The following is a 10,163-nucleotide window of genomic DNA, read 5'->3' on the forward strand; positions in this document are numbered from 1 at the left end:
GTTGCTGGTAAGAGAATACGTGCATGACTCCCATTGCATATTCATACAGACATTGTAAGTTGCTGTGCAAATGGAACATTTCGAGACTCAGACCTGTAAGTAAATGTGGTTGTCAATCCCAAAAACTGACAATATGAATAGGTCGTGTTTAGGTTAACTTATTTTGCTAGGTCGGTTGTTAAAAGTACCGGTACTTCGGTACCAAGTCAATACTAAAATAAAAAAACAACAACATAATGATACCTGGCTTTCTGCAGAACTAGCCTACAGTTTCTGTAGTACTGAGTAAGTACCGGGTCAATCCGGTACCCGCTGATAGGCGGCAGTTTTCAAACGCTCCATCTGTATTTGTGTGAGCGTCAAACATTTCTATTTACAACACGTTTTTGCAGCCTTGAGCATTAGGGGTGTAAGAAAAAATCGATACACATGAGTATCGCGATATTTTATTTTGCAATACTGTATCGATTTTCAAAAACGCAATATCGATTTTTTTTTTTTTTTTTTTTTTACGTCCAAAAATATTCATGGTAAGACGGTGGTTCACGTTTATGTTGTTTAAAAGGCTCGCCGAACGGTGCGTGTCCACTGGCACGGAGCGAGCGGAGCAAGCGTTTTCAATTCATTCCATGGAAGTCGAGCTTCACGCTCAGCAGTGCAGGACCGGAGAAAGCGTTGAGAGCGACTGAGAGCGTCAAAAGGTTCTCGACTTTATGCAAATATCAAGCTAAAAACGCAGTCGGCAGTTTATGATGGATTTAGTGCGTAAATCATTTTGTTTACAAATTAGATGCTTTGCAGTTGTTTATATTTGTTAAAGATTTTATTTTGGATGTGTTTATTGTTATTATATTGGCTGGGTTTATAAAATTGAAAGGATCTTTGCTTGGTGCATTTGGAAACAAAGCTTGTCTATTTCTAAATGTAATCGCGTGCATGATGATTATACTGTCCGTGTGTTGAAAAAAACAAACACACTCGTAACAGACACACCCCAAAGCGGAGACGTTACAGCGTTGCCAGCGGCACCGAGCGTAGTTTTGCCACTGTAGTGGACGCGCACCATGAAGCTGCGTTCACACCAAACGCGAATAGAGTGTCTGGCGCGAGTGATTTCAATGTTAAGTTAATGCAAAGACGCGTTTACGCGCGTCTGGAGGTCCTGTGGCGCGAATGAGGCGTTTAGCGCGGCAGACGTTAATTTGCCTCATTCGCGCGTCCAGTTCTTTTAAAATCTTTTATCACATAAAAACTTGATTTCAATAGGCCTATATGACACATTCATTTTGTTCACTTTCATTCATTTTCGTCCAGTTCACGTTGTTGTTTTGTATTGTGACAGGGGCTATGTATTTTCTTTTATTATGGCCTACTTGAGAAATATACAAATTTGCTCACTAAGAACCTGTGAACCACAATACCAAACTGGCAGTCTGATTTTCTGTGAACTGAATTGTTAACCTAAAGTAAACTTCTTTGACTTTTATGCACATCATGTCTTTTTTTTTATATAATTTTTTCTAAAATTATAGTCCTACTTTAAAAAAATCCCAATATATCGCCTAATGCACAGTATCGAAATATATTGCAATATATTGAATCGTGACCCATGTATCGTGATACGTATCGTATCGCCAGATTCTTGCCAATACACAGCCCTATTGAGCATTGTAGCCAATCACTGTCATTTTTGTTGAGCGTGTAAATGCAATAGCCAATCAGAGGCATTTGATAGTCAGAATCAGCTCAATACAGCAGAGTTTGTACCTGTAACGTGTATTGTTCGGATTAGCTTGAGTGTGCGCACTCGTAAATCATTTAGTAATAACCAACAAAGTATAAAGTGTATAAAAGATTCATTGTGTAGAATATAATGAGTTTTCACTTAGAGAGCTTGCGCTGTGGCTGAACTGAAGTGATATCAGCTTCATTGATTATAAAGATCCCAATCGTTGCTCGCTTATATCACCCATTTATAATTTGAATAAAAGTACAAGTTTCATTAGTAACAACCAAGTCTGCAGTGTAAGTGCAATAGACCTGCACTTGTTCTGTACCTGACCTGACCTGTAATGTGTTTCTTTGTTTTTCATCTTTTTAATGCAATGCTTACTTAATGTAACAATATTTGAAGGATACATCCTAATGTTGTAATGTGTTATTTACTCATTATTATTATTAATAATCAACTAATTTAATTTAATTGTTTTCAAATAGTAAAATTACAACAGTTACAATAGCTTTATGGTACCGAAATTGGAAAAACCATGACATTTTACTGGTATTGGTACAGACTACTTAAATTGTGACAACCCTTATTGAATTCAATTTCACCCCTATATCTTGCACCTTTTTTTTTAAGATGCGGTTTCAATTTAAAAAACAGTCCAACTTTTAAGAACAAGACACTTTCTGTTCCAGGTCTTGCATATAAAAATGCATTCGATGAAGATAAGGTGAAGCTGGCCGGCCTAATTATACAGGGCTTCTTTCTAATGGTGAACTAGCTGTTTAAACATCTTTAAAAATACGTTATTTTGCACATTCCTAGCCGGTACAAATTCTCTGTGCTGAACATAAGCATCTTAAGTACATAGCTTCTGACATTGGGACAAACTACTTTCTAGCCTCTAGCCTGTACTTTCTAAATGACACACGAGTACAGGAGTAGCAATAGGAAAGAGGAAGTAAGGTGTAATAATTGCAGGGGTGATATCCATAATTAGTAGGTTTTTTTCAGGTTTGTCATTCTCCTAACACATGTCTGCTGAAAGAAGAGAAAACTGATTAACTCTCTCCAAATCCCACAGACGTGTGAATACCTGAAAAAAAAATCAGTTTCAGCCAAACCTTGAAAATCAAATTGGAGAGACAGTATTGCATTCATAGCAAATAGTTTTTTTTTTACTAATCTGCTCATTTAAACAGGCAGGGGTACTTTAATAAAAGTGCTTAAATAAGCTTTTAGTTTGATTTTGTTTGACAAAATCATATTGGATTAGAAAAATTATGTGTTTTTTTTTTTTACCTACAAACCGTACTGACAATTACAGACAATTCAGAATAATTTATTTTGTCCATTTAAGCAACACTATGCACGTTTATATAGACATTTTGGCAGAACAGTATTTCTGTGAATCTGACAACAGCTATGTTACTTTCGTATGATAAAACAGTGTAAAATAGACACGATTCCCTGAGGAAAAAAAAAAAGAAAGAAATTCACAGGCAGGACTCGGGAGCTTTGTTCTCCACAAAACACAAATCCAGAGCTATTAAAAGCCTGTTATGAAAAGAGAAGTCCAATAACCTAAATTTGACATTTAACAGTTACTATAAAATTAACATTTAATCACTTATTCAAATCCATAAACAAACTTCCTAGCAACATAAGCCAAACGCTCAATTTGGGATTGCAATAATTCATCCAACACAGTGGGAAAAGAGCCTTAAACCAATATGGAAAAATTACAAAAGCATTTATAGAAACTACAACTGGTGTTTTAAAAGTCCAAAGCACTTTGAAACGCTGTCAGAGTATACAGCTTGCCCGGGTTGTAAATAAGCTACAAACACTGTTCTAAAATCCAAGCTATAAGGCCGGTCAAGCCAGGCGATATTTAGGATCCCCAGCGCCACCTATCTTCCAAACACTGTCGAATGTAGGGCTCGAACCTCCTGCTGCGCAGCCTGAACCACGACGTGCTCATTTCCAAAGCTAATGAGAAACGGTGGAACGTTGGCTGGCTTGGTGGAGCCTCACAGACACAGAGAGAAGGAGCCCGGCCCAACCTCAGGGCTCCTATCTCCCCATTTCCATGTGCTGCACCATGGGAAATCTGCTCCTATTATTATTTCTCCTCTTATTGCTTATGTTCTTTTAATATTTCATTCAGTCATTAAAAAAGGGATGGATATGATTTCATTGCACGCTTCATCGCCGGAGACTAATTTCACTGTAAGTGCTGTTTGCTCTGGCCTTTAAATTAGAACTTAAGATCCGTGTTTCTACATAAAATAAACTGCCTCTAGTGATTTAGGTGGAGAGAGAGTAGATTTAGGTTTGGCATATGTCAGTCACGCACTTATTCAAATATATGATGTATATTTGGGGAGGGACAGTAGTTGTATGGTTGTACTTTATACTAAAACAATATATTTGTAGGACAAGACTAGCGCTTATTACCCTCAAAATAATAAATCAACAATATTAAATTAGATTCACTGAAATCACACTGTGCGTAGCCTACATAGCCTATAGCCTACACACAATGGGTATATTTTATAATAATGTTTTTTTTTAGATGTAGTAATAAAATTAAATATATATAACATTTTATTGTATAATGCATTGTACAAATGCATATTACTATTCTAAATTGTATACTTTTTTATTAATTATAATGTTAATGCTATTTCCAAATATTAACCTAACATGTTTTTATTAATAGGCTATTGCTATAAATGCTATATAATTTCTAATAATAAATGATATAACAACAATTCAACAAAAAAAACATATACTCAGAAACAAAAACAAGTAAAGAATACAAGTGTATTCTTGTCAATAAAATAGGAACCTGAATCTTTTCATTGACTTGCAGGGCCTGCACTGCCTACCTGGTGCGTGACCAAAGGGCAGTAATCAAACGTTGCAAACACTGACACCATGGGGACTGAGAGAGAACTGCTTCCACAAACCTGAGCATCTAAATCACTACAAAAATTCCTTCAGCTGCCTTCCATAAACTCAGCACTAAAGTTGACAATTATGATGTATAAGACAGAAAATGCATGTTGATTACGGTAGATCTTGGCACAGCTTGGCTCTCCCAGTCCAGGTGTCTCTCCAGAGCTCTGCCTGGAGTGTGATGAACTAAGCGTGGCAGACGCTGTGGCAGGAGATCATGCAAGCCAACGCACACACCTCACACTGCAGCCAGTTCACCTGATGCAAGCAGTGACTCAGTGGACTCTCCGTAAACGGTTTCAAATAATTGTTCTGTTCGGTTTAGTCACGCACACAGCAAAGCGTGTTAATCAAAAACAGCCATCAGATGTAACACCTTTGTGTTTCCTTATAAACATTACCTCTATTTTAAGAGCTGTGTAACATTAGTCATAACAGTTAAGCACTTTTTTTTTATTAATTGGGAGAAAACGCATTCATATTACTGTTAATTATGTATCCAAGTCAAACGAATTTAAATTGTAGCACACTGGCTCTATGGTCTCTCATCATTTTCTTGCCACTCACACGTTTAAACTCGTGTGAATCAAAGGCAAAGTTTCAACATCCCATCGCTGTTATGTCTGAAAACAGTGAATATTCCCAAAACTGTTAATTCAATCCGAGCACAAGCTCGATCGGTGAACCGCACGAGTCCAGGGGTCTGGCTCAAGAACAAGATTCTATTGTTGCATTGTTCACACATTCCTGAAAGGCCATGTTTATACAGATGCGAGTCCACGGCCTATCTGAGGAGCCGCTCTCTGGCCGAGACCCTCCGTTGATCAAAGCGTTTAATGCAAGAGCAGAGGCACTTGTTTGGGTCGGTGGGGACTCAGAGCACAAATCTCCATCTGTTGGCCGTATGGGCCTTCTCAGTTACCTCCGGGACAAGAACGCTGCTCCGAACTGCCATCCCTCTAACATTCAGTTTACTCAGCTGGCTCCCAATCCTGTTACCTCCCCTTTGTTTTCCCCCAGAACATGTGTTAAGTTAATGCTCTGTAACAAATTTCAAAGGCCCAATTTAGGGGGGTCAACAACAGGTAATAGACCGATATATTGACGCACTGATCTGAAATGCGAGAGCAAGACGGACGCAATACCGATATCTGTTTTTTTCTGGTTACGTGAAGTGCAGAGACAAATAAACACGTCTCACAACCTCACACGCTTTATGAGGGAGCGGCATAAATAAATACAGCTTATACTTATTCCACACTAAAACAACCTCAGGCTTGCTTTGATCACACTGGGTCAGCCGGTTAACCCACATTTCGGTTACTGGGACCTCTGTATAGGCAGAATTTCGTTACAGTGTGGCTCTGGTTTTCTTTCGTAATTGGATTAAGGCCACACACCTCTGCTCCTGTTACCGGCACCAATCAATGTGGAAATGAGTTGTCAACACATCACTATTTACTCAGCACTCATTTATTTTTCTATGGGATGCCAAAGGCTGCACCTACACTAAAAGGCACCAGATGAGGGGGGACCGACGTCTTTGAACATTTAAAATGATCTGTCCTGTCCTGTTGACTTTGTTCGGAAATGTCACAGTCCTTCCACACACACAAGGAATATTAGAACAGGAAACAACAACAACCCTAATTTATCCCTTTCATGCGCTGCCAACGCAGTTGATATAAAATTCTAACTCGGGACAAAGACGTATATTTGATCCAGTAGTTTAAAAGCAAATAATATGAACAATTAACTTGATGGCGATGGGCACAGTGGGATATTTTAGGGTATGGCATTTAGCATTTAATAAAAGTGAAAATCTTATTATAGAAGCAAAAATCCATCAAGTTTGGATCCCGAAGAGAAGTTCATTAAAAACGTTTCCTAAATGAAGGCATCTAGAACGCCACCTTTGATTTATGCTAACAAAACCCTCTAAAATCGCTTTCCAGTGCTTCCAGGTATCCGAGGGCATTTGCACAGTTGCTCTTAATTGAAAAAGTTATAGTAGCACATTACACTTCATGGTTCTATAACCAGTACTATAAAGCCTTGGCAGGCCTCAAAAGGGGAAGCTGCCCATTAACTTATAGGGTCCAGGCTCGGGAAGTGTAATTGACAAGCTCTAGGCTACTTTCATCACTTGTCGAGTTCATAGCGTCAATCCATGTTTCCTCTGGGATGCTGTTGCATCTTTGACATGAGGGTGTTTGTGACATATACCAGTCTGCTTCCAAGCCAGTGGCTCTCGGCTCTCCATAAAACATGCACACACACACACACACACACACACACACACACATTCCGCTCACGGCCCTCGGAATTGGGTCCAGCCCGTGCATTTAGCCATGTGTTCAAATTTCCTTCCAAGCCAACTCAGTTTGCTTTGTGGCTTTTGTGGAAGGAGGGAAAAAAAAAACACTCACATCAGCTCACAGTTATTAAACAAATGGGAAGCTGATGATAATCCAGGACCTCTGTATGTGTGCTCAGGCAAACTAATTTAACAGCGAATGTGTGAGAAATGCATTCCTTTAGAGAAGCTGAACAAATGGATTTGTCTTCAAGGGATAACAAACATGAACTGCTGGTTTAATTAACGGAGTTAAACACATCCTCCTGGATGACCTCAGGCACCGAAACTGTCATTGGACGCACCACATATTCACATACTAACTGCAAATATGACAAACCCTGGCGTGACAGTCACAGTTCACACTGTACATTAGCTGGCCCATCAGTGGAGCGCCTCTGGAAATTCATCTGCTATGAATTACAGCCACCTGGCACCATGTCCTGATGACCAATGCCCAATATGGACAGATTACTGGGACCTTAAAACCATGCCTTCTTTGTAATTGACATTTAAACTGTTTGAAGTCCCTCATTAAAGTCTCTCAAGAGGAATTAGACACAGATGTACCATGTAGAATTACAGTACTAATTTGCTTTAGTGATTTTGACTGGTTGTTTAAAATACCTATGGAAAAGACAAGCTTGTCGTACATGTTTTTTATTCTTAAGCATAGAAAATGTAATGCAATTTAATAGTCATTGATTCGTCATGTCTGAAGAATGGCGAACACACTCTATCAAAATAACATTTAAGCATGGTCTTTTTTTCATTTTCAGAGATTTATCTAGTCAAAACTGGGACTTTATTCATGTTGAAAAGTGTCTTACAACAAAATAAATAAATGCATTCATCGATAATAATGCTGCACGTTCTTTAAACTTAACCACAGACAACTCCAATAAAGATTTAAATGAATACAAAAAGTTATAGAATAATTCAATATTTTAAGTACAGTATATATAAAGAGAGAGCTGTGTAATATTACATATATCTTTATGTCTGTAAGATTTTTTTTGTAATGTTTGTGAAAGAAGTCTCTTATGCTTACCAACGCTGCATTTATTTGATCAGAAATACAGTAAAAACAGTGACGAACAACAATGTTTTGATATATTTTTGTAATTTATTCCTGTAATGTATTATTTATGTAATTTATTCCTGTGATGCAAAGCTGAATTTTCAGCAGCCTTTACTAGTCAGTGTCACATGATCCTTCAGAAATGATTCTAATAGCTGATTTGCTGCTCAAGAAACATTTCTTATTATTATCAATGTTGAAAACAGTTGTGCTGCTTAATATTTTTGTGGAAACTATGATAAATTTATTTTTTATTTTTACTTTGATGAATTGAAATCTCAAAAGAACAGCATTTATTTGAAATAGAAATCGTTTGTAACATTATAAATATTAATACATTTCATGCATCCTCGTTTTTCATTTCTTTTTTTTATTACAATGAGAGACTTAAAACAGTTTGAATGTAAATTGCAATGAAGGCACGGTCAGGTGTGTAGTATCAGTATGTCATGTCTATGTATTTATCTATTATTTTAAATAGTCGTGTATTAAACGGGATAATTTACAGGCAGCCTATCTGAATCGCAAACAGATGACAGGTGTATCAGCAAGCTATAGCGCTACTCGACACCTTACTGTCTATTTCTTCTTACACAGATATAGAATAATTTCAACTCAAAACAATATTTCATACTATTCGAAACGGATGATTCCATTCTGCATGTCTGATTAGGAAACAGGAGGTACGATTGACCAATAGTTTTGGACAACAATTCACATATCTGGTAAGACAGCAAACGAGACACATGGAGGATTATTAACTTCGATTTTAAGGCAACGTAACGTTAGGCGTTTAGTGGCAGAAACAATTAATCAGAAAGAAACAGACAAACTGTTATTCTTGTCAAAGAAAGCATCCAAAAATGTGTCAATGTCATACTCATAAAATAGGACTTTTTGTCATGTCACTTTTCTTCGCTTGTTTATATGGGACGCCTTTTCATTACTAATGCACCTTAAAACCGAGCAGTGTCATTTACACACAACGTATAATGTAAAGAGGAGAAAAATCTCCAGTAGGTTTAAACTTACAACACAGATTCTCTTCTGTAAGCAGCACGTCCTAAGCGCAGCGCCATGTCTTCAGCTTCCTCACATGAGGTATTCCTATTGGCTACCTGCGTCGCCATGTGTAAGAGTACTGACTTTTGATTGGCCAGAGAAAAATGGGTGACCATGAAGAACCGCCCTTTTCTGATTTAAAGTGGCAGGCAAATGCATGTATTCTAGTAAATAATAAACATCCATATGAATGTTCTTTTTTCTTTTTCTTGTTTAATATTTACTCAGACTTTTATATTTATTTTTTCCACCTTTTAATGTGATCTATTTCATCATGACTAGACTACTAGACGTTAATGTATGTTTGGGACAATGTTCAGGAAATACTGCCATACTACTTATATTATTGCTGCAATATGCAGTGCACATTATGGTAAATAAAATATCTGCATGACCTACTACATTTGCCAATAATGCACAGCATTCAACCAGAACACAATGTGTGGGATTATACCACAATGCAATGCATTAAACTGAGCTTCCATTTACAGTGTGGTGTATAAGGTAAAATCAATCTTGAATTTTAACAAAAGTTGACTCAAGTCATTACCTAAACTCACTGAGTTGCATTTTTTCTTAAACACAGAACTGGATTTCAATGCAAAATGACTTTTTATAAAAAAATTTATTTCCATAATGATATTAGAATGTCACTCACTAAATTTAATACATATCACATGACAACAATTTAGCACACTACTGTTGAAACATGTTTTTTTTTAGCATGTAGTGTATACTGAGTTAGTAAGCTGTTATTCCTTTCCAAGCATAGCCTCAGTTTGGTGATGATCCTGGTTGTCATGTCTATGCGCTGACGTGCACGACACCATGACTGTAGAGCACTCCAGGAACCAGCGCACAGCGGTGGTGAATTACTACTACTACCATCAGCCAGGTCCATGCGTGGCAAACAAATGACACGCAATATTTGCCATGATTAAGTCAGCAGGGGACTCTGAGGAAATGTCAGGTTT

At 37.5% G+C, this 10,163-nt stretch overlaps 1 protein-coding gene across 1 annotated transcript in view; it reads right to left on the reverse strand.

Annotated features, from left to right (window-relative positions):
• The window catches only part of clybl (citrate lyase beta like), a 73,913-nt gene extending 64,670 nt beyond the window's left edge, over window positions 1-9,243 (reverse strand). The window contains exon 1 of the mRNA XM_084421732.1: window positions 9,160-9,243. Within this exon, the coding sequence (XP_084277858.1) occupies window positions 9,160-9,206 (47 nt within the window). The 5' untranslated portion in view covers window positions 9,207-9,243. The remainder of the gene's footprint in view (window positions 1-9,159) is intronic.
• Window positions 9,244-10,163: the final 920 nt, after the last annotated feature.

This window comes from Rutilus rutilus (genome assembly GCF_951802725.1).
Source record: "Rutilus rutilus genome assembly, chromosome: 10".
NCBI classification, from domain to species: domain Eukaryota; kingdom Metazoa; phylum Chordata; class Actinopteri; order Cypriniformes; family Leuciscidae; genus Rutilus; species Rutilus rutilus.